The sequence below is a fragment of the Larus michahellis genome, chromosome 10 (genome assembly GCF_964199755.1).
Source record: "Larus michahellis chromosome 10, bLarMic1.1, whole genome shotgun sequence".
NCBI lineage: Eukaryota > Metazoa > Chordata > Aves > Charadriiformes > Laridae > Larus > Larus michahellis.
The window spans coordinates 23,058,916-23,084,632 of NC_133905.1; the positions used below are offsets into that span (position 1 = coordinate 23,058,916).

The 25,717-nt window shown below is 38.7% G+C and overlaps 1 protein-coding gene across 6 annotated transcripts in view; it reads left to right on the top strand.

The window, feature by feature from the left end:
- Positions 1-25,274, top strand: part of HDAC11 (histone deacetylase 11) — a 53,553-nt gene extending 28,279 nt beyond the window's left edge. For 4 of the 6 annotated variants that reach the window (XM_074602466.1, XM_074602468.1, XM_074602463.1 and 1 more), the window contains 7 exons: positions 6,042-6,158; positions 10,951-10,993; positions 12,472-12,548; positions 14,102-14,164; positions 16,308-16,404; positions 19,479-19,657; positions 23,282-24,151. In XM_074602466.1, coding sequence (XP_074458567.1) covers positions 6,042-6,158; positions 10,951-10,993; positions 12,472-12,548; positions 14,102-14,164; positions 16,308-16,404; positions 19,479-19,657; positions 23,282-23,524 — 819 coding nt within the window. In that variant the 3' untranslated portion in view covers positions 23,525-24,151. Of the gene's footprint in view, positions 1-6,041; positions 6,159-10,950; positions 10,994-12,471; positions 12,549-14,101; positions 14,165-16,307; positions 16,405-19,478; positions 19,658-23,281; positions 24,152-24,447 lie in introns of those variants that run through there. The other 2 variants (XM_074602464.1, XM_074602469.1) reach the window with 1 other exon arrangement.
- The last annotated feature ends 443 nt before the right edge of the window (positions 25,275-25,717 follow it).

Sequence of the window (25,717 nt, forward strand, 5' to 3'; positions counted from 1 at the left end):
CTTTTGTCACTCCTGTTCCTTTTCTGAGTTCTCTTACACTTCTTCATTCTATGCTATAAAGTTACATGCGATTTCGTACATCATTAGATTTGATCTTATTGCAGCTATTCTTGATATTAAGATTTTTAATTCCATAGAACCACCCACCACTTTTTACTGAATCACTTCTTTGAAGCAGGGTGTAATGTGCGTAGCTCAGTGTGGAATACCATAATAATATTTTTAGAACCTACGGGGTGGCTTCACAGGGAATTGTCTGTATAACTTGTGTCTTGGTGTTCAAAACCAGTACTGTTGTCTGTGTTCAGATGTGATTAACTGTGTCTCGTTTCCCTTTTCTTGAGAGAATATTTCCTGCAACAGTAGAAACTGGAAGATGTTGCATTGGCCATGCCAGCAAATTCCTGCCAAGCAGTCAGGATAAAAGTGCTTAGTTGCAAACGAAAAATAACATGGCTAGACACGAAAAGGCTCTAGGTATCCTCTGTATCGCTTTATCCAAAGTCTGCTGCGCTATTTCTTTTTTAAACCCAAATACAAATCTGCCAGTAAATGGCATGGTTTTGTGTTAGATCAGCACTGAAGACTACAAAGGTGCTTGTGTTTCTGGGAATGCCTAGGTCTCTTAAAATAATGGATCACTTGTGTGTTCTTCATTTTAAATTTGAGCATGAATCTGGTAGGAAATTCCATACACTTGCAAGAACAGGTGGTGGTCGGTATCTCAGCAGCAGCTGAAGAAGCTGGCTGGGGGCTGGTTGGAGAGAAACAAAATGGTATACACAAAGTAGATCAAACAGTCCTGCAAATCAGTTCTGCGTTGGAAGGAAGGGTCTCTCCCTTTCCCTGCTTCAGGTAACATGATTAGTCCTTACAACAAAATCTGGATTTTTGAATTGAGGTGATTCTCCCTCGGTTATTCCTTTGAAAAATTTAGATCTCTAAGGTAATTACTGGACTTTGGATAATTTGCTTGCAGTACTTTTCCACTTACTGCCTTTTTTTAGTGTTCCATAAAATAGTGATTTCCTGCATATCAGCATTCTGAAATTTTGGAAGGAGATAGGCAGTGAGGTTTAAGCTAGTTTCAGACCATAGAAGTCTTTCACTTGGATCTTTTTTTATGTACAAGAATTTCTATGATAACATACGTGAGCAAATAGTGAAATGCAAATGATGAGGACAATGCTTGGGCATCAGTGGAATGCAAGATGTGCTTTTCTGAAAGTGATCTGAAACAGGTGATCAAGCATTTGGACTTGCAAATATATAGAACAGATTAAAATTTATAAATCATGTAGGTTTAAAAACAAAAAGTTAATCACTTTATTAGTAATGTAAATTTTTATGCCTAGTGAAAAGTGGATTGCTGTGATTACAGGGAGCGTTGACAGTGCTCAAGGGTTTGTGTGCTTTGCCTCTTGCCAAGAGGCCAGAGGTACCTGCCTGCTTGTTGCGTGGTGGTGTTGGCCGTGTGCCTGGGGAGGGGGGTGGTAGGGCTCTCAGGAGTGAAGGCAGGAGGAGCAGGCTCTTCAAATAATCGGTTCAGCTTGTGATACTTCTGGCTGTTTGGGGTGTTCAGATAAACCAGATAAATACGTCTTGGGCTGCGTGCATTGTGTTGGAAAGCAGCCCTGCAGAGAGGGACCTGGGAAGTCCTGCTGGACAACACATTGCCCGCGAGCCAGCAATTTGCCCTTGTGACTGAGACAGCCAATGGTCTCCTGGGGGGCATTAAAAAGAGTGTGGCCAGCAGGTGGAGGGAGGTCATCCTCCCCCTCTGCTCTGCCCTGGTGAGGCCACATCTGGAGCACTGCGTCCAGTTCTGGGCCCCCCAGTTCAAGAAGGACAGGGAACTACTGGAGAGAGTCCAGTGGAGGGCTATGAGCACCATCAGGGGACTGGAGCATCTCTGTGCTGAGGAAAGGCTGAGAGCCCTGGGGCTGTTCAGTCTGGAGCAGAGCAGGCTGAGAGGGGATCTCATCAATGCTCATCAATATCTAAAGGGCAGGTTGTCACAAGGATGGGGACAGACTGTGGTGCCCAGTGACAGGACAAGGGGCAATGAGCACAAACTGGAATGCGGGAAATTCCATCTCAACCTGAGGAAAAGCTTCTTTACTTTGAGGGTGGTGGAACACAGGAACAGGCTGCCCAGGGGGGTGGTGGAGTCTCCGTTTCTGGAGACATTCCAAACCTGCCAGGACATGTTCCTGTGCCACCTGCTCTGGGTGACCTGCTCTGGCAGGGGGTTGGACTAGATGATCTCCAGAGGTCCCTTCCAACCCTGACCATTCTGGGATTCTGTTAGTGACCAGAGGTGACTTGGCAGCTGAAAATGAGTGGTTTTGGTTTAGATGAAATGGGCACCTTCAGGGGTGCTTAAAATTCCCCTGTCCAGTTCCTCAGTTCATGCAGTTCTTGTGCTGTCATCCATTGTCTCTCTTTGCTCCCTATGTTATGCTTTTTCCTTGCTCAATTTTTTCAAACTTCATTGGTGAAAAATTTGCGAAGGTGAATAGTGGTTTGCTGTAAGATGTTAATTTAAAAGGTCATGAGAGCAGATAAGTGAATTTGATCCCTTTTAGTTAAATTTTCATGGAAATGGTAATGTGTCAGGTAAAGGTCTGTAGGAATATATAAGAATGTTATTTTAAAGGTAACGATATTTGAGTATGTTTGGAAAAAACGCTGAACAAGAATACTTGGTCACAGGGAATGCGGTTTGGCAGCTTTCAGGATTTACAGTGCTGCGCAAATGCTGTAGGGCGTTCTCTGCAGCTAAAGCGACTAGTAAACCTCTTAAGGCTAAGGTAGCGTTTGGTTAACAGTGATTTGTTTCTTTCCTTTAAATATTTCCAACTCATTGGCTGGGAGGTTGATGCACCAAAACTGGTTTTTGGCTGGTTGGTGTTCTTGGGTGCGTGACCTGGCTGTCGTCGCTTTCTGCCAGGTCTCTTGTTCCTGATGATAATAGTGCATTCATACCTTCATCTGGAAACTTCTGTGACAATTACAAGCTTCCTACTGTCCTTTATCATTTTATCTTCTGTTGATTTAAGCTAAAAACATACTTTCTTTATTGAAGATGGATCCAAATAGCTTCGTCCCAAGCAAGCTTCTAAATAAATAAAAAAAAAAAAATCACGTTAGTTGCTTGATCTGCATTTGTAGGTCCATGAATTTTCCCTTGAAGCTGGGACTAGCTGCAGGAACTTCTCAGAGATTTAAACGCTGGTTAAATTTAGATATTAAAGAACAAAATTGCATATTTTAAAAGAAATTTCACATGTTGTTGGCTATTTTAAAATGCTGGAATGCAGTGAATGCATAACATAAAAGGCAGTACATCAGAGGTTGGCTTTGATCATTAATCTGCTGTTTGTATTAATCCAGGATGTATCAGCATAAAAGCAACTACTTTATCTTCCTAATATTAGGTTTTCAGTTTAACTTGTAGTCCTTGAACACTAATAATTCAAAATAATTTGTAAAGTCATTTAACCGTACTAAGGAGAGTTTTTATAGTTAAGGAATTAAAGTTAATGGTAATAATACTTTGTAAGTGAAGTCCTGCAGGAATATCCTCATTAAGTGTATATGTTTTTAAAGAGTTTGGGCTTAAGCAAGGAAAATTAAGAACTCTTGAAGCTGGTTGAGTTTTTGTTTGTTTCATTTTGGTTTGGGGGCTTTTTGGATGTAACATCTTGGTATGGTGTTACGCTCTATCCACGTTTAATGATACTGCCTAGCAGTTAATTTGGTAGGAGGCATGTATTAAAGGAAAATATACCTGGTTAAAGGTTAACCTGACTTCTTTACTCCTTTTCAGAAAACAGGGAGTGAAATTATTAAAAACATTGGAACTTAAATTCATACATTGAATAATTTATCTGAACCACAGGGAAGTAAATAACTTAAAATCTTATGATATTAGCAGTAAAAATAAAGAGTTAAATGGAGTTGACGACTATAAAGAATAAGTAAAGGCCTTTTACTGACTAGTGTTTATATATGATTATTACTCTTTTCTGAATCCAGACCAAGTTTTTATTTCTGTTAAGTTACATAATTGCATATCTACAAAACTTTCGTAGAGAATCAGTAACTTGATGATGGCTGGGTGAGAGCGAGTATCTACTAAAAGAAATAGTAACTGATGTTATTCTAATATATGCAATTTGAATGCAAAAAGTAGTGATTTAAAAAAATGCGAAGGGTTTGTTCTCTGTCAAAAGAAAACTAATCTTTGTGAAGCCTTGTGTTATGGAAGCCAACTGGAAAATGTGATTAATGTAGTTCTCATCTATTCAAAATAATTTTTTATTTTTACAACATAAAAAAGTATACAATTATATAAAACCAATTCCTCTTGATTTCTTTTTCGAGTATATACATAGCTGTTCTGCGAATCTATTGCAGGAAATGTTGGAAAACAAAATTAGTGCGCTGAAGGAAAAAAGCAGAAAACTTGCCACAGTTTGAGGCCATATAATTCTCAGTTGTTATAGTGGTGGGTTTTGAGAAGCATTTTCATTAGTCTGTAGCTGCATTCTTGAACCGCAAGACTTTGCTCACTGTCAGACGGCTTCTTCCCTGTATGTTAGGAATTACACAAACACGGTAAAGAACTAAGTCTGAAGCAGTGACTGTGCTAAAACTCTCTGAAATTTCACTATCATCCTTCATATTTGAGATCAAAATGTATTTTATCCAAATGTGACCTTTTCAATTCCATTGTAGAGCAACAGGATTAAATCTAGGTTTGGTTTTTTTTTTTACATGATGCTTGTTTAAAAGCTAAAGTATCTTGCAAAAGGACTGGATCAAGATTGACTGTATGACAAAATAACTAAAGCACTTTGCTAAAGACGGAGAGCTGACAGTATGATAACAGAACAATGTCGTAAAAATATAAAAGTAGTAAGAGCTTAAAACAAACTGTTGACAAAATATAGTTAGTACTTCAGAACTTTGACTAATGCCACCCCTCCACCCTACTCCGTAGGACTTTGTAGTTCAAACAGTGATAACTGGGAAGCCAAAGTAGGTTACGTTTTTTTGAGTATCAGAGGACCCTGAAATTGGCATGCGATTAGATTCAGTTAAAATTGACCACTTGCACATCCTGTCAGTTGTAAACAGACAGCTAATGGTAATTGGGCAACGGAGGTACTGAATCTAGTTAAATTTTCTAATGCTGAAGAAAATAGGATCTTGTCAGAATCTTTGTACAGGTTGTCAAATTCATAATTCTTGGTACCCGAATGTTGCGGTATTGGACGAAGAGGTCTTTTCTTGCTTGTGACTTATGCATTGAAATATATTTAGAAGTCGTATCGCTGGTAGTGATGTTGGTAGAAGTTCTTTGAAGTAATCTGCGTGTTTGCAAAAAAAGCATTTACATATTGCAAATATTTTGTGTTCTAACCTTCAAATCATATTCTTGATGATAGGGCTTTTGAACAAAAATGTTTCCTTGAACCATTTTCCAGCAGTGTTTAATATGCTAAATAAATTTGAATCAGTTCTCCATGCTAAAATTTGCACTGTGTGTTCACCTAAGTATTTGAACTTCTCAGACGAATTGTCCGTTTGTTTGTTTTTCGTTTCTCCTTGGTATAGGCTTTTGACTTGACATGGGAAAAGATATTTTAGGTTTGAACAATAGATCAAGTGTAGCTTGCTATTAATACTGCTGAAGGACATTCTACAATTCTTCCTCCCGATCCTAGGGATAGTAGATACTCTGAAATACTAGCTTGCTGAAAAATTGCTGATTTATTACCATTTGATACTAAAATCTGAAAATCCTAGTGATGGCGTTTGAAAATGATGATTCTTTATAGTTAACAACTTGAGGACGAACCTCTTTGCAGTTACTAATGAGGACTGTTGTGGTCACCTCCATCTAAAAATATGAAAAATCTTGTGAAGCACCTGTGAGCTCCTTTCCAGTAAATAGCAACTGATAAGATTGAAACGTCATCATTAAGACAAGCTACATTAACATTAATTGGAACTTTTTTCCCCTTTTGTAGTGGTCATTTGTTGTGGCTACAATCACGGAAATTCCACCAGTTGCCTTTCTTCCCAATTTCGTTGTTCAGCGAAAAGTGTTGAAACCTCTACGAACCCAGACAGGAGGAACAATAATGGTAAGGTGCTCCTGATTCACTCTTACTGTATTTGCACTCGTTGATCAAAACAGCATAAACCTGTGTGTTGTGATATTTTGGACAACTCAAAGGCTTGAGACCCAGAGGCCCGTAGAGGGAATGAGTTAATGTACAGTCCTGAAGGTGAGCAAAGTCCATCGCTTGTTAGCAGCTACCAAGGTGAAGGACAGGCCTGATTTTACGGTCCCTAATTTGTAGAAGCAGCAGAGACAGTAAGGAGCAGCCTGGGCAAGCAACGATAGATGTGGCACGACTGCTAGCACATACGGAAACTGAATTAGTTTTGAACAGAGTACAAATACAGGCTAATTCTAGGAATGGGAGGTTTCAAAATTGACAATATGGAAGCTATTTTTAAAGCACAAATTTACCAAACGGCCTTGGTACTGTATGGGAAGAGATGCATGGTTTGTTTGGTTGCTCTTGAGACTAGGTGAGTGTTTAAATTTAAAAATTGTCTGACCTTGCTCATTTTAATGATTACTTTATCTACTTCTTCTATTGTAAGTACTACATAAGCAGCTCAGCAGAACTTGAGTGACACGTAGCCTGCTTCACCTTAAAGAATAGTTTTCTAATTAGTTAAATGAGCGCTCTGGTCAGGAGAGCTGTGTAAGTGTCGCCAGACATTTAATTTTGCCTGAGAACTGCCATTAGAGATGTTGAGGAAGTAGGAGGTAAGAAAACAGTTAATAGTTGGAGCCAGGAATGAGTTATTTAAACCATGTATTGAGGGAAAGATGCCTTCCTAAGTGTAAACCAGTAACTAACGGAACCTTTTCTCATGTATTGAGGAAAAGGTGCCTTCATAATTGTAAACCGGTAACTAATGGAACCTTTTCTGCCCTTTTTATCATTCCTTGTCATATTAGAGCTAGAGTTCAGAAACTGTACAGCATGGTGCTGGGAGAAGATGGTGACAGTCCCGGTCTCTCTTCACAGGCACTGAGCTGTAACAGTTACATAAAATGAAGACAAATAATCCTATCTGAAAACATTAATATTTTAGCACAAATAGATCTTTGCTGCATTTTAGCTACTCTTCCTGAAGGTGGCTGTTGCATGTGAAAAGGGTAGAAACCCATTTTGCTTTTTCTGTATCTATTTGAAGCCAGTTTTTGAAGAACAGTATTCTGTGGGTTGGCAAACCTTTCAGAGCACGTCTGTGCCAGATATGAGAAGACGATTTATTGCAACCACTAGATATTAAAGGTGAGGGAGGCTGGGAAGCCATAAATGAATGACAAAGTAATGGCATTATTTTCAGAACTAGGCTAGTAGGCAGCTTCCCATTTCTGTCGACAGAAATGTAGGTACTTAGTAATCTGAGCACTGGAATCAAGGTTTCTTATTCTTAAATGCTTCCCTTTGTGAATGTATCAAGAATTCATTAAAGAGATAAATAACATAAAGAGCATTTCTGTGACGAGGGCATGAAAGGCGGTGCAATACGGTTTTCAGAAACAATGAGAAAGGTTGAATTGGTCTGTGAGTCTGACCTGTGAGGAAGATGTGGGCCAGCCCAAAAGTTTGGTGAAGCAGTTCTCCCAAGTTTTCTTTAATTTCCTGGGGCTGACATGAGGTTAACTGTTGCCACTGTCATTTGTGTGTGGTTGAAGTGGGTCTGGGCACTATTAAGTTTCCGTCCTCAGGTTTTACTATGTGAAATGGAAGTAGAGAGCCAGTTGTTGGCAGATTTTAAGGCAAGGTGAAATATCCTGCTTTTCTGTTATATTTACTTTTTTAATGATAGAACTACTCAATGCCCTATTCTTTATCTGAAAAAAAAGGCAGTTTCTTTCAGTATTTTAGTACTTTGTCGTTAAATCTGTGTTTCATCCGCCTGCTGGATTTGCAAGTGTGTATGTAAAAGTAACTCTCCGGCAGTTGTTGGTTTTTGTTACCGAAAGATAGTAGAGAAAGGAATCGAATAGGCTGGGCACCTTGTGATTGAGCTTAAATATCTACTGTTAAGATTCAGCGACATCTTCTAACAGCGTGATTTGTTTTAAGCATGTCATCCTACCTCCCTTCGTAATATCCAAAACACTGGTCGTACATACTTAAAAACCTGGAGCTCTTCAAAAAGTTTGAGTATAGGTTTGAGCTGTGTTGCAAAGTTTATTATTTATAATTGGGAATGGAGTGTTTAGGTAACAGAGCTCTTCACAGTTCTAGTTGGAAAAAGTAGTGAGTGGGAAATGGCTGTCTTGTATAAAATAAAAGTTGTTTGTATCTTGCCCATCTTGGACTCTTGTTTCTCCAACTGTTGTTGTTCTCACCTCTTAAATCCCATTTCCTAATTCTACTTTAACTCTCTCGTGTTGCTCTGTCTTCTTGGATGTACGTGTTACTTAAAGTCAAAGAATAGTGAGGTAAGGAAATCTGTGGAAGTGTTTGTACAGTGTAGCGATGTCTGGTGCTTTTGTTGAAGCCTGAAAGCCTGCATGAGCGTGAGAAAACCAGATAAACTACTGAAAATGTTAAACCAACCTTTAAGGACAATTTGAGTATATGAGTTTGAAAAGAACGTGCACGTTCTGGATAAGTCTTTAGACTTAGTGGGTTATGGGAATTGGTTAGATAACAAAAAGTCCTATCTCCTTCAGTAGGTGGTAACTGGGGAAAGCGGAGATGATCGAGGTGGAACACGGAGCATCTCCCTGATGCAACCTGCACAGGCCACCTGGGACGCTTTCTGCTGGCTACTTACCAGCAGGAGCTGGAGATAGCACCAGGCTGGGTTTGGTGATACCTGTGTAGTCGTCTTGCTTTCAAGGACTGCTGGGAAGTTTGGGGGTACTTTGACTTTATTTTTGTTTTGTGGGGTTTTTTTTGGTTTGGGGTTTTTTTTTGGTTTGTTTTTAAAACCTGATGTTATAGACTGGGGAATATTAGAAAGAATTCTGGTTTCATATGGTTTATATAGTTCAAGGTGCTTAAAAATTTTTGATTGTCGCTGACAGAGAAAGAATTAACTCCGTTCTGTCTCCATGTTGTCCTTCAGCATGAGTTCAGACACCTGGTCAGTTGTCCCTTCAGTGCCGTATTTCTGCGTGCAGTCAGTAGAGGTTATTGAGATGAGGGATTTTGGTCTGCAAAATCCTGTCTGAATCGGAGGAACACGCAGTCTTCTCTTACCATAGCCACGCTGGCCTTCTGCACAGTAGTTATGAGGAAGGAAGGAAATGGTAGAAGAAAAAAAGAATTGGGAAGAGTCTAGAGTTTCCTAATATTCTACCTTTGATATTTCTTGAAAGTCTTAACAGCACATGCGTGTGAAATCTATTTCAAGATGGTTCAAATTAGTCAATACTTTTATATAGTTTTGTGATGTTTTTCATGGTGTTTGTGTTATCTTTAATTCACAAATGTGTGTTCACTAGTTATAAATGCGGTCATGTAGAAGAGCTAGTCGTCTGTTATGTCTTTGTATCATGCCTCTTGAAGTACGGATGACATCACTGGTCACTGTGGGGATGATCTTGATGCCATATGCTCTTATTTTTTTACCTTTTTTATTTTTCATTATGGGGAAATAGGTGTGTACTTTAAAAGCAGTTTTGACTCATCGGACAATAAAATTTGTACAGCACAAGTCAGAAGTAGAATCTTCTGCTGTTCCTGATGGTCCTGTTTATCAGGAAAATTCCTGTTGCGTTTCTGTGCTTTTTAATGATTTTTTTTTTTTAGCAATGAGGGAAGATGTTTTTTGGTGAGGGATCCCTAGGAAGTATGTTAAATCGCAGATAATGTGCTTTCCCTGTGACTTAATGGCTTTTATAGTTCAGAAGCTACAGTCTTTTTCTCAAGATCTAATTTGTGTAAGTTAGCACCTTCATAACAGTACGATGTTTACCTTCCCAGTAGTTTTCTTAATACTGAATTAGAACTGTTCAAATATGAATAGTGGTGATGAAGTATGCTCAGCTGTCCAAACTTCCTTTCACGTATGATGTGTAATATGTTCTTTCCATGATTATGGAAAAGAATAATCTGTTGTTTTGAGGTTTTTTGATTATAGCTACTAATATATATATTTTTTTTTAATGTGACACTTAAGGAATACTGCAGTTAAACGCTTGCTTAACTCTTCTTGGCCAAAATAAGTCAGGTTTTTCAATTCAAATGTAATTGTTTAAGCCTTGTGTATCTCTTCTCTGTCAATTATTTTCCTTCCCTGAATGTCATTTGAGCTCACAGGAGAGATTCAGGTACAGTTTTTCTGTATTGGAGGGAAGAAGATTGGTAATATGCTATACTATGCATGTTATATAATTTAAAAAAATAAAAGAAGTCCCAGGACACTTCATAGTGTAGCATTTTTCTGTCCCCACCCCCAGCCGAAACTATGTTCGTCGGTATTTTCAGGATTTTGAGCTTATGTTCCTCCTATTTTACATGAACAAGAAGGATTTAGGAGATTCTTGCTTATCTTTATTCTTACCGATGCTTGTACTTTCCCTTTTTCATTTGTCTGCTAGGGGTCGGTGTTCTTCTCTCCAAAGCGCAGTGAGGCTTAGATCCCTTCAGCTGCCAGAGAATGAAATACAGATGAGAGATCAATTTATTTTTTTTCCAACTAATTATGCTGGGGATAGTTTTGTATGGTTCGTATTCAGAGATCTGATTCAGAATGACGTGCAGTGGTAAAACATCCGAAAATTCAATGGGCATGTCAGGATGCCAGGAGTTGCGTTTGGGATGGAAGCAGACGGTACTAAATGTTTGCCTCGTTCATTCATGAAGTTCTCACTGTCGTTTTCTTAAGGCAGGAAAACTTGCTGTTGATAGAGGCTGGGCAATCAATGTGGGTAAGTACAAACGTAGTGCATTACGTGATACTTGGAAATAGCGTGTTTAACATCGTCTTATTTTCATTTAGCATGATGTGTGTTCTGTTTGTAACAACAGAAAGTGAGTGGATTGTGTTTAACTAAAATCAACTCTAAAGGAAAAAAATAAATGGAAAAAGTAGTGGATCTGTTTTCTCATCCACTATCACCCTTATTGCAGTTTTATAAATAAATAAAATATTTTTTTGCAAGAAAAAAAGATAACTGATAAAGATATGATACCATATATAAGGAAAAGTATTTGAATTGAAGTAGTGTGAAAAAAAATTAAGAAGAAAGATTTTGGGGTAAATGTGAATACTTCAGTAAAATCTTTGCTTTCATTAAATTATGAAGTAATTTTCATGGACTTATAATCAGTTACTTTATAGACTATGCCAGATGAAGGGATTGGTTGGTATGCTGGAGAGCAGGGCTGTACAATTAGGGTCTATTTTTAGCTGTGCAGTTTTTCCTGAAAAAGACTGGAATAAATGAATCGTGAACATAGTGACTATAAATCTCCTCTCCTTCTCATAGCAAATAACAATGTAAAACCAGTAAACTATTGAAGCGCTTTTTTGCGTCAGGTAAGACGTAGCTTGTTGTTTTCATAGAGCTCATCAATTCTGGGATTTTTCCATTATTTCTTACACACATCTTCATCTTCTACAACATGAATATCCAACCCTAAAAATTAAATAGACATCAAAAACAAACCCAAAAGCCTGTCATGTTTACTGATCTCTAAAGTGAGCTTGTTAAATCGCTTGCTCAGATATTTGCAGTGGGTTTCTCAGTAAGAAATTCTGCTTTGTTGTATAAAAATATAAGGGGAGGTCAGAGTACTTTTTTGGTGTAAAGAGGGTGTATGTTTGTGTTTTAAAGAGGAATTCTTAAAGTTTCTTCTGGCCTGAGTGTTTGTAAAGGACAGTGGCATGTGCAAATGATGATAATACCATAGTTCTTAGTTTGCTATTTTTTTGAGATGGTGTTCAGCACAGGAAAGAACTTTCTGCATGTCCTTTCCACCTGCCCCGTGCTGTTAATTGCTTTCATTAGGATGTGCTGCCCGGGATACAGGAACCCAGGGCAAGTCCGGCATGCTTGGGGAAGCTGCGCTTTTCCAGTGGTGTGCTTTGTCCTGGAGGCACCAGTAGTACGCGTGTACGTTTCTCGGTTCTTAGGGTGGTTGCTAGATGAAAGGCAGCATTCCCTTTAAACTGAGCATCTCCAGATCCTTTCCCTGGTGGTCTGGTAGGCCCCACACAAGGTACCTACAGAAACCCTGTGAGATGTTTGGTGGTGCTAGGTAGGAGTTTGACAGCTCTAGGCACGGTATTTGCTAAAGAAAGAAAAGTGCCTGACACGTAAATGATCTTTGTCTCTTTGCAAAGACCAACTATATTCCTTAGCATCTAGCTTTTCACCTCATCAACGTTTTTTTTCATGTTTAGGGGGTGGTTTTCATCACTGTTCAAGTGACAAAGGTGGAGGATTTTGTGCGTATGCGGATATCACACTGGCAATAAAGGTAAGAAGTACTCTTAAACCAGTATTTTCTACTATTTGTGCAAACGGGGGAAAAAAATACATGAATTCATAAGAACTAATTTACATCTCAATAGGAGAAAATAAAGCCATCGATAGATGGGTAGGAATAGGAGAATGGTGTGGTACTTGATGCTGCGGAATGTAACGCCTATGTAGCATTGTTAAGTGGAAGGGAGGAGTTGCAGGGGTCAGAATTATCAATGTAAATATGAACCGCTACAACGGCATTAATAATGCCTTCTTGCAAAAAACCCGCTCAGAATCAAACCAGATTGTCTTCTAATATCCTCAATGATGATTATCCTAGCCTTGCAGTTGAACCTGAAAATTCCCCATGAGTTTCAGTGGTTACAAATGAGACAAATGTGGAGACAGAAATCCTCTCTCTGAATCAAGCTGAGCCATAGAGTGCTCAGAGTGGTTCACATTCATCAATAAAAATGTGAATGTCTCCAAAATAATCACTAAATGTGAATGAATACATTTGGTGTTTAGCTGTTGAAAAGCTGAAGCAAGAGCCTTCTGCAATTAGCGCTTATTTTTATCAAATGTACTGTGGTATATTTGTATACTAGAATATTTATAAAGTATCAGTAATAATCAAACATGAAAAGCTCTAGTGATTGCAGCACACTGTATGACATAACGTCCTAATTTCTGCAGATGGTAATTTGCACAAAAGTAATCCACAGTGTTCTATTTTTCCTGTCATTAAAATACCGATTGAGAAATTATAGTGGGTGGCAGTTCGTGCAAAATCTTTGGGTTTTACCGTGTCTAAATTAAGATAGTAACTTGTCAAAGTTAAGACTCAAAGAATTAAAAAAATTTTTTTTTTCTTCGCAGACATGGAATAAGAAATTAATTCTGTCACTAAAAGTGGCTTTAATGCATACAGTCCCTATAGCAGCTTTTCCTAAATGGTGGATTGTGTGCTTATGCAGTTGGATGCCAGCACAGTGGACCCTTTCTGCCTTCCTGCTGGTAGCCCCACTGGTGTTGTGGTTTGTGCCCCGTGAAGTTTGTGCCTCCGCGTTTGGGGCCTCTGCAGCTCTTGCTTCACCTGTCCCAGCCCACCCTTGGTGCTGTTGCTGGTTCCACTCCAGCCTCCGATGGCACCAATGCTGCCATCAGCTTTCTAATCCCTTGCTGGCCCTGTCCTTTCTGGAGGGGCTGGCGTGGGATGCAGGGATGAACCAGCTGCACTGGGGTAGCACCAGCCGGACCACAACTGGGTTGATGACCCTGGGCTACAGTGTGTCACTTGGCATTGTTGGACTTAGGCCTTGTTTGCAGAGTCCGCTTTACAAGTTAGTGTGGGATGCTGTAGGAAGACACAAAAGAAATTATCTTTTTGTGCACATTAACTAGAGCCTTTGTAATTAAATGTATTGGAATCATTTAGCCATTTATTTGGTGAATGAAATGAGTGGACACGTACTACATTCCAGTCAGAACAGTAATATACTTCAAGCCTCCAGTTTAACCTAACTTCATAACTTTCTCCATCTTTTTCTTTGTTTATGTATGTAGTTCTTATTTGAAAGAGTCCAAGGCGTGTCTAAAGCCACAATTATCGATCTGGATGCCCATCAGGTGAGTAGCTTACCTGTATTCAGCGCTGCAGGTGTTTTGCTTGAAATACAAGTGTGATAAATACCAATTTTTCTACTGGTAGTATAAACTGTCATCTTGCAGAATACAGAGGTAATCATAGACGATGGAAACTGTGAACAGGTTAGTTGGTTGATTATTTTATAGTCCAAAAGGCTGTTAGGCCAGCTCAATAATATTAAACTGAGTTGTAGCTCCATCATGTGGCTAGATGTAAAAATATTTTTGAGTTGCGTACTGATCTGAGGCATAACAGTCTCCAGAGTAGACCAGCATTCCAGAAGAAACGAGAATCTCTTGAAACAGAATTACGGTTCAGCATGCGTGATCATTGCAGCCACCTTTGCAGGGGATGAATTTAGTGGTTTAATGGAAAGCCTGGCTTCGGGCTGATGAAGTAAAGAATACATCTCTCTCCACCTGGTTGAAGTGATTTACTGTGGGCACTGAGAGAACAAATCTCATCTTTGCTAGGACTTCCAAAATAAATCCTGAAAGGAGGGAAATAGTATTTTTAGAAAAGCAGCTAGTGCGCCAAAATGATGTCCAGTGTAAAACACTGAAGATAGTTCAGTACGTGTAAATAAAGCATTTTCAAGTAGGTCCATTGCAGCGAGGAAGCCTAATGGCTGCAAGTTTTCCATCTTCTGTCATTTCTCTTATCTGCAAGTTAAGGCATCCTAAAATTACTATAAAATAAGGACACAGATTATGCAATAGAGAGGAGTTTTGTGTTCGTGATTCTCTTCAGCCATCACCGTCGGGGTGTGGATTTTTTTGTGCTTTTTTGGGGTGTTTTTTGGTTTGTTTCTTAAAAACTTCTTAGAATGTATTTTGATTTTTCATATATCGTGCTGTAATCTCAGTCTGCCCACGAAATCACCCCTTTCTCTAATTGTTTCCTTTCTTTGGGCAGTGAGAGGTGTGTGAAGTAGTAGCTCAGCAGATCTTTTTTAGGTATGCAGATATTCTCATTTTGTAAGTGTTCCAGTTGGCGCATTGGCGAATTTCACCTTTCATAAGAAAATGGTTCACCCAGAGGCTCTTGTATTCCTACATTTCTGTTCACGAACTGTTTATTTGTGGACCAAGAAGTAGTAAGTAGGAGGTGGCCTTTTTTTTTTTTCATAAAGAAGCATAAAGAAATGCAATTCTGGAGCTTCCCGTTCCCCTTTTCACACACATTGGCTAGCTTTAGCTCAGTGATTCTTTCTTTTTTCTTTTTGTTTGTTTCCAGGAGGGGAAGTTGTACTAGAAACATATCTTACCTGTCCAGGGAGAGTTACAAAATGAACACAAATCACGTAACTGAATTACAGCAGATATATTGGTGGAAATGTCTGTTTCTATAGTTTAAATGAAATTCTGTTGGGGGTAGGAGCTGGGGTTCTGTGTGATACGCTGATTTCAACAAAATGATTGTGATTGCTGTGAAAGATTATTTTAAATTTTGTAGTGGAAAAAAGTCTAAATGAGAGCGAAAAGAATAACATTGAAATTCAGAAATGGGGAGGGGGAAGTATTCAGAATCTGAGTTTTCTCAAGTATCTGTCTTTACACCCAATACAGTCTTTTTGTGGGGAATCTCTGGTGTTAAATAAAATATTAAGCTGTTGGGTCTTTAGCATTTGTAATTTTTACAGGGATTACTTATCTTGCCAAGACTTGAATTCTCAGAAGAGCTGTAGTCTGATTTTTATTTACTTACTTATTTTTTAATCCTTGGATAAGAATATGAGTATCCCTGCAGCAGTTGAAAGGGACTTTTTTTTTTTTGCACAGTTGGAAGATGAGAGATCTATTTGGTGGTCAGAGTTGCTTTTGTGATGCTGTTAAAGACAAGTTGCTTCTAATTTTTTTTATTTTTCTTATAAGTGCAATGAAATCTATGATCATTTCCTTCACACAGATACAAGGGTGTTGGTTTTCATAATATCTGCAGTTTTCAGACTGATGCTGTCAAAACCCTCAAACTCTACACCTCAAAATAACCTTCAAGACTATAAATAAGAGAATGACACGGGACTTTTAATAATTTTTTTTTTTTAGCCTTAATTACTTTAGATTTGGCAGATTTAGTTCTGCGTTAGTGTGCTAGGAGTAGCTAACTGTAAATTTCCTTCAGGGAAATGGCCATGAGAGGGACTTCATGGATGATCATCGGGTATATATTATGGACGTGTACAATAGATATATTTATCCAGGGGATGGATTTGCTAAACGTAAGTATAATAGAAAGTCATATTCCAAAATATAAAAGACCTACTGTGTTGTTAAGTAACTTCTTAATTTACTAATAAGTTTCCCTGCAACAATGTTAACTAGACATTTTTTTTTTTTTTAATTTCGCACTGAACATAGGATTTTCAACGATCACTGTGATATATCACAGTAGTGTTAATACTGTAGTGTTTTCCCTCACTTCTGGAATGCATTTCTGGAATGCAAGGTGTAGGTGGACTTTGCTAGCTGTCCATTCAAAAGCTTGTGCCACGCTCAGAACAGCAAGTTAAATAATCCTTTTGATTTGAAGATAACTGTTGGAATTTAATCTTTCCCTTACACTAAATTTGTAAAAGAATTCACTCAGGATTAGCTAATGCTCTGTAAAAAGGTCTCATGTTCTTTTGGAAGTTAAATTTATAACATACTTAAATGTTGTCTTTCTAATGGAACTTGTGTTATAAGCAACTAGAAGGCGAGATGTATTTGAATGTAAAACAAGTTGGGAAACAAAAGGGAGTCATACAGATGCGAAGAGCTGGTGCTTGATTTTTTTGTTGCTTGTTTTTTCCCCTACTGTGATGTGCCTCTTGTGTCTGGTGACCTGTCACAATGAATTAGTGAGCTTTTGATAATGGTTAAATCGGAATGCGAAGCCCAAAGTTTATTTGATCTTTGATTCTGTTATGCTATCATTTATTACAGGCTTCATTTGTGAACTGAATGATAGTTTACTGGGAGAGATGTTCTTCTGCTGTTGAATTTCTTCATTCTGAAAAGCCTACTTAATCTGGATTCTTAGCAAGGATTAGGTTCAGTGCATTGTACTTCTGTTTTTTAACTAGTAAAGATTTTGAAAATTGTAGTATATGTATTTCAAGTTATTAAACTAAAAAACGACCGTTTAAAGCACATCATGGCTGTAAGCAGACAAACTGAAAGCAAATGAAGATTTTATTATTTTTTTCCTAAGAAGAGCATCTCTTTATTCATATATCAAATAGCGACGTTTTGAACAGAAGGATTAAGACTGAAACAGAGTGAGCCCTTGTTAGCGAATCTGAAATGCTGAACTCTCCCCTCTCCCGTGGAGCTGGGAGTACCACCATTCCCTTCCCGCGGATGAAGCGTGAGGCGCAGAGGCTGCGGCCAAAGGCGTGTGCACATGTACTCCCCTCCTTAGAGTTTGCTTAAGGGTGTCTAAATAGGGGCTCTACATCTTTTATAGTCTCCCCTGCTGGGTGACCAGGGGAAGATGAGATCAGAGAGGGCATCTGTCTGAAGGGAGGTAGAGGCTTGAACCTGAGATTTCAAATCCTTAGCATAAACTCTAACTAATCGCTGTCTCTCTTGGCTTCCTACATATTTTCACCATGTTTTATTACAGGAGTCTCTTCTGTGCATTTCTTTGCCCCATGGGGGGAAAGACTAGCTAACATTGCCTAATGCTTAGCCACAAGCATATTGAGTCCCTACGGGGAGGTAGTTTAGAATGACAGAGACGTTTAGGAAGAGAAAGGAGAAGATGGATGGGGAAAAGGATTAGCTCACTGAAAGGTGAGCGTAAAAAGTTGACAGCTGAAACTCAAAGTTCAGGCCTTAAAAAAGCGATGGTGTTGGTTTGAGCGTCATTTTACCTGTTTTCAAAGCTGTAGACGTATATTCACGAATTAGCAAGAGATGGACAAAAGGGTATCAAATGCAAATACATTCATTCTAACCTACGGATACATCACTGTGTCCACTGTCCCCAATCTGGGTAATAACTAGTCACTGTAGTTTGGTATTTTGTGGTGGAGATGAAGATAAAGACTTGCAGAAGCACGGAATCTTATCCGTGATCCTCTCAACTTTTAATGGCTTCATCAGAACAATACTTATTTGTTCCCCATGATAATGTGTTTACCTCCTCCCCTAAAGCTCTACCCCACTAGGGGATTCTTTACCCTGAAGAGGCTCTAAGTGCTGTTCAGAAGAGCACAGCTGTGCGGGCTTACACGAACATTTATGTAACAATAAGAAAACGATTCAGGAAGAATATCGTAAAGAAACAAAATGTTTGAAACTAATGTCGATGCAGTAACATAAAGGAAAGAAAAAGAATGCTTCGCTCGTGTTGAATGAGGATGTAAAGCAGAAAAAAACCCTAACCAGCAATGATGAGAATAAATAAGTACCACTCTGTTGAACGCGTTCATGCACGCTTGGTGGGTGCTGAATCCATGCTTAAGATTTAAGACTTGAAGTCATTTAATTCAAGGCATGGGCTACGGCGAGGTGGAAGTTGTACCTTGAAACGCTTCTGACATAGGTTTGATTAGTTTAGATTTAGTTACACGTAACTCTGTGAAAGCACCAGAAGCTATGCTGCATAACCTTGTGTTTCTTTCCTCTACCTTCTCAACCCTCCTCCTCTACTTCTAATGCTTTATTAGAAGCACTAGAAATAATTTGATTTAAATTAAGGGTAGATATTTGCTCTTCTGGTGGGATTACAGGGTAAGAACATTAAATTGAAAATGCTTGGGGCAAAGCTGAATCTTGTTATACATTCATAAAGCAGTTCACATAAATTCATGATCCCTTGCTGTTAAGTTTTGCGTGTTGTGATAAAAATAAAACATCTTAATAACTTCTCAGTGATACTTATCTTGTGTTTTCCCCCAACTGTTTCCTCTGCAATAGCGATTCAGTGTTTTCTTTCCCTTATGCTTTATTTAGGGTACTTTTAAGTTAATAATTTGCTTTGATTTCTTTACTGGCTGGTAAATGGACATGTAGATCAGCTGCTTTTCAATAACGTTTTCCACTTGTGTCTCAGATATTATTTTTTTTCCCCCTGCATGTAATTTTCTCTTTAATGGAATTTTTTCAAGGTCATTGTACTTAGGTTTGCTGGGAAAACAAGTAGTTGAGTAATCTTCTTTAATTCAAGCTTCTGTGAAAATGCAATGTATTTACAAAATTTCCGTAAATGTTATCTTTTTCTCTTGCTTACCAAAATCTTGCATTTTCTCTCAAAGCAATGCTTTGTTTATTAAGTAGCACCAAAACATTTATTTTTTTTCTTTAGGTGCCATAAAACGCAAGGTGGAATTAGAGTGGGGTACAGAGGACACAGAGTATCTTCAGAAGGTACACACTCATGTGGAAGGAGCATTAAATGAAGTAAAACCGGACGTCATTGTTTATAATGCTGGGACTGATATTCTGGATGGCGATCCCTTGGGAGGACTGGCTATTTCGCCTCAGGTTTGTATAATACTAGAATACCTACAGACTTTAACTCCTCACTAGATGGCGAGGGCAGTCCTGAGAGTGACTTGTGGCTGTTTGTTAGGTGAAGGTAAGGTGCATACTTTACACTCACCCACAGCATTTTCCTCTTACGGATACGTAGAGCTCCGGAGATGTATCTGTTTCGCCATATGTTTTTTGTTGGTTCTTCTTGACTAAATGTTTTTGTTCTTTGGGTGCCTGTTCCGGTATTATTTGTCTTCCTTCTACCTATACCAATTTTAAACATCTGGACAGTAACCAGAGGGGCATATATTTTCACGTTTCACCTGACTCCTATTTTTCCTGTTTGCTTTGTTCGTTCTTTCTTTTACCCTCCCATAACCCATTTTGTGATGTATTTCTTTTGTCATCTGTCCCCAGTATGTATCTTACACTTAATCTCCTCTGTAGTGCTCCCAGCTGTTCTAAACTGCTCTTCTGGTGTCTTCCAGTTCTAGCAATTTTGTGTAGCCTGTCTGTGCATTCTTAGCAAAAGAACAGACTTTTTCCCCGTTCCCTTTTCTTTTCTATACAAATATCATTACCCTTTTTCAGTTCAGTTTACCTTCTCTCTCCCCAGTTTGGTGCCAGATTCAAATTTTGATTTATTCTCTATAGCTTCATTGAAGTCTTCACCTTCCAGATACAACAGGTCTGCTTTTCTCAAAACACACAAGAATTTACAGATCTCTTATTTCCTCCATTTTTTTTCTTTAAATGATTCCTTCTCTGACATTTCCTCAGTTCTCTCTCTCCTGTTTTCATGTTTGGGTCTCTTTTGGTGTCCACTGGTTCAGTACAGAAAAATGTTTTCTTGATGTGTGAGCTCTCGGATTCCCTGCTCGATCTGTTTGGTTTTCATGCTGTTTTGCAGTACTTTAGTTCTCAAATGCTTCCTTTTGCACAGAGCATAGTTCCTTGCGGGGTTTTATTGGCTTCCGTATGTATTTCCTCATTCTTATGGTCTGTGTCACTGAGCAGCCACTTTGTTGCTCTCTGACTGCCTGCAAAGTCCTTGACAGACCCAAGGTGGAAGGACTTGGGAGCCACTCTGGATCTCCAGCTGTTGTTTCCATGACCGTGTAAAAGCCTCTAAGGAGAAAGAAAGAGCTGAGGGGCTTGAACTCGTTTGGTTGTGACCTTGAAGAGGGTATAGAATCATAGAACTGTCTAGGTTGGAAGGGACCTTTCAGATCATTGAGTCCAACCATCAACCCAACACTGCCAAAACCACCACTGACCCATGTCCCTCAGCACCACGTCTGCCCGGCTTTTAAATTCCTCCAGGGATGGCAATTCCACCGCTTCCCTGGGCAGCCTGATCCAATGCTTGATGAACCTTTCCGTGAAGAAATGTTTCCTAATATCCATCCTAAACCTCCCCTGGCCCAACTTGAGGCCGTTTCCTCTTGTCCCTTTGCCTGTTCCTTGGGAGAAGAGACCGACCTCCCCTGGCTACCCCCTCGTTTCAGGGGGTTGCAGAGAGCGAGAAGGTATGACCTGACGTGTCAGATCTCATTTGGTGGAGCAGAGTTTTTTGGAAAGCAGTGGCCACCAAGAGAAATGGAAGCTAGTGGTAGACGGAGAATACTTTAGGGTGTGACTTTTCAAAAGTTTCCCGCCATTTGAGAAGGAGCAGTAGTAATTGCCAAGAAAAATGAGTTGCTGTAGCTTGATGGGTGCTGTGTAGGGAAAGAGACAAACTGTAGGGATGGGGAAAGAAAGGTGAAATGATTCTTCTGGTCACAAACGCAGATGAAAGGCAGAGTGCCATTTCTCTGCGCAATCAGCGGCTCAGGTACCTGATGGAGAAAAGGTTTCTGTAGCTCAGGCCGTTGTTTTCTGAATTGAGGGCAGGGTTTCTTGTCTCTGATCTTGTTGGTTTAGCTGTGAATGGCATGTTTCACCAAGCGTGACATCCCAGGGTACTGGAAGTGCCGAAACTGAAGGCATTGAGTCTGCATAGTTCATCTCTTCAAGGTTCATTAGTCCAGTCTTCAGTCCTACAGTTGTAGATGTCATTCATATTTTAAAGTCTTGCTAGAGTGTTAATTCTACTCAGAATTACGCCTCCTGAGTGATAGTTTCTCTGTCCTCGAGGCTATAGCCAGAAAACTTGAGATGTAGAAGGTAAGTCCCTCTTGTCTTTGTAAGTGGGAACTGTATCAGGCTGTTGTTCTCATTTGATGTATTTTCTTTCTTGGTAACACGCAAATGCTGGAATAAGCCCATGTGTTTTCCCCTCAGTTTTTCCAGGGTCAGCCTCTGGAGATGCCGGAGCAGGGATGAGTCGGTTAGGCTCCTGGGAATAGTGGCTGCTTCCAGTTCTTGTGTGGTATAATGTTCGCTGCATCCAGCGAGGGTTCCCGAGGGACATACAGCTCATTCTGCAATCCTGTTACTTCCTTTAAGGATCTGTTCCTAATAGAATTCTGCAGTTTCCTTTGTCTTATTTTTCAGTTGTTATTCCTTCCTTCCATTGTTCTTTTACAGGGCTGTGTCAAACTATACAAAACCTGTTACTGTTTTAGGGTTTTACAAAATATTTTTTCAGCTACATTTGAATTTTATTCTTTACCATTTGTTTCTGGTCTGTTTTGTGGTAATACTTCTTGATGTATTTACAGTCTTCCTCTAACCACTCTGAGTAGTGCATATTCATTTTGTTGTAACACTTTTGCTGCTGCTTCCCTAATTTTTTTGTACTTGATTGTATTTTAATCCCTTTCCCCCCTCCAACTTCTGCAGTTATTTACATTTGAGCTGACCATTGTAAGCTGTTGGCTACTATGTTGTTACTCTTTTTTTCTTTTTTTGAAGAGTTGTAATGGATTATTTATGCCTTCTATGTCTCTCCGGAACTCTCCGTTTTTACTTTTTCCACAAAAGTAGATTTTAATTCTGTTCTCACTTACTTCAGAGACTTGAAGTCTTCTGTTGTGTGGGTTCAGTGAGCATACAGTACCTCTTGGTCAGCAGTCTGTATTATTTTTTATTTCCGTACCCTTCTCTATTAGTAAGAGGTTATTTAGAGTTAATTTTCCTTTCTGTGGATTTACCATTACTTACATTCTCCACCTCCCCTTCAGCCATAGATTCTTCTAGTATTAGCTTTTATTAAAGAAACTGAAATTTATAATTCACCTGCCGATTGTGAAAGTGTAAAATCTGATTTGAGTTTTTCATTCTTCTGTAGGTTTGTTGAAATCTCAATCAAGCTGCTAAACTTTTGTCAGAGGGTGCTATGCAAGTTGAGCACAAACTAAAGCACTCTGAATTCAGACAGTCTTTCTTAGTCTCAGTTCCTCACCTGTAAAATAGGGTGAACTTCTCTAAACTTTGTAGTCTGTTTAGACTTCATGGCCTTTGAGCAAGAATTCTGCGAGGAATTTATGCTAAAAACTCTTACCTGCTGTGTCCTCTAAAACCAAGTCAAGGATTTTTGATTTTCTGTTTTTCCTTTTTCTTTTTTTAATCACTTAGCAAGCATCCAATACTATATATCCATAAACCATAGGCTAGAACTAAAATATATTCATGTTGCTACTCTCTTTTTTCTTTTTTTTTTTTGTGTGTATGACTGTTGTAAACTTGCAGGGAATTGTGAAGAGAGATGAAGTCGTGTTCAAGGCTGCCAGAAGCCGCAGAATCCCAATCCTGATGGTGACGTCTGGAGGCTACCAGAAGAGGACAGCGCGGATTATTGCCGATTCCATCCTCAATTTGCACAGCCTGGGGCTTATTGACAAGGAGCTAGCAATCAGTGGAGCTGGAAACCCCAAGGTAGAACAGATGATTAGAGACTCTGCTAAAGACTTAACCGACTTGTCACTGCAATGACGAGTTACTAAATTTTAGGAAACAGCTTCCTAGTTTAGGAGCAGGAAATATCTACATCATTATCAGGGTTAATATATTTTAAAAAGACTCAACTTGCCTGTAAAATAACACAGTAGAGATAATACGCAGTCACAGAATAACTGTGTCTGACTTCAGAAGCTATCGTCAGCAAAGGCAACAAAACCTTTTAAGCTAATTGAGACGTATACTCAAGGGTACTGTCTTTCAGTTTATAATATTACTGTAGAAAGCTTCAATTGCTTCTCTTATTGTTATGGGTAGTCTGTTATGTTGAAAGAACTATGCAGTTGGTATTCAAAGACTGTCCCAGACCTATTTCAGATGATGCAGTTCAGACTGTGGTGGGAGAAATATGGACTAAACCTATTGGCATTTTTTTTTTTGATACTACATTTTATTTATTGCTTTTTTTATTGAAAAACTGTTATAAAAACAAGTGCTGTACAGGCTTCAGCTGTCAGTTTAATACTAAAGTTAAGTGCAATACTATAAAAACCAGTTGGGTTGGTACGCTTTTAAGCCATAGCCTATCAGAACAAAAGTTCATTAATTTATATTTTATTCCTGTTGTTGCTAATGAATTAAATCCTACTTATAAACACCTTGAAAAATAAAATATGAAATGCCTTTGGCTCCATATGCAAATGAGCCATAAAGGCTCAGTATTAACAGTCTAGTTCTTGCCTCTCTTAAAATGAGGCCTGCATATAAAAGGCAATAGTTACTATGCATTGTAAATCACAGAGTAAAGTAACTACAATAAAATGAAAACTGATTTTAGAGTTATGAGAATTCTCGCAGAAAATATTATGTAGAAATATAGGCTATCTTTTATTACTGCCAGCTTGTCATGTATAAAACAGTGAAGAGTAAATTCCGGTTATTTTTTTTTCCCCGACTAGTGCTGTGTTTTTCAATTGCTCGACGAGTAATGGTACTCATAGCTGCAGTCATAGTTGGTAAGCAAATTGTTAATATTTACAGATAAAAATACAGTGCAATTTCTACATTAAGTTAACGTGCTAACTTTATAGGGGAGCTGTTAGGAGGATTTGAGAGCAAAATAGTGTGTTCAAAAGCAGAATCAGTACACTCACTGTACAGTTTGGTTTTGTTGAAGTTGGTACATTTTGCATTAGGTGCTGTTTGTAGCATTGGGTCGTAAAGGTACTAAACTGTATATTTTGCAAGAGCTTTTTTAACTTCCAGGTATTCAGTGATTTGTAGTACAAGTTCCACGTCATGTTTAGGTTTGAGCCTTTCTATGAAGAAACACTAATAATTTCTTTGTAGTACAGTTGGTGTGTAAGCTATTTAAGGAATGTTTAATTCTAATTGGAACACTTACCTCACTTAATGTTAGTTTTTTAGATTGCTGGGGTTTGTAATTGTAAGAACTTGCACAATTGCTATAAATATCCGCTTTAAAAGAGATTTGACATATTGCACTAATCTTGAGTTGCAACACTGTTATTAAAAAGCACTTTTAAATTTCTTACTATAAGGACCATCGGAGTACAACTAATGTTGAGATTTATTTTTTCTATGCTGTCTGATGTTACTGAAATATGTCGTTGTTCTTTCATATAATTTTTATAAAATTATAAATTACACTTCTATAAACTAAAGCCCTGTCATAGTACCACGTGGTCTTTTCCAAAACGTTTTCTGTTTGTGTTAACGTGTTTGCATTTTCCCTCGGTGGAGATTAAAATGATGTTGAACAATGCTGGCTGATTTTTCTTTTCACTTCACACGTATCTGGGCTGTGAAAAACTTTGAATGGAACAGTTTATTGAAAAGACAAGATGTGGTTTTTATACTTGAAACGTAACTGAAACCGCAGTGAGTCTTAAGGGTGAGTAGTACAAGGTTTGTCACCAGCGGATGACTTCTCGGGCAGTTAATGTGTTCACCTCTTAAAGCGAGCTTGGAAGCTTTGTATCCAGATACTTTCTAAGGTGTCATCCTAAGGGGTAAAATTCACTGTCAAATCCAAGTTACGTTCCATTACCTATATTGTGACTCCTATTTTATGTATTTTATCGTTACAGGTATTAAACTGGGAACTAAGCTTCTGTTAAGGCTGCAATAGTTTTAGAGGTCTCTTATAAATCAATACCTCTTCAGAGAGAACTAAATGTTTGCAGAAGAGCCTGCTAGCTTTCAGAC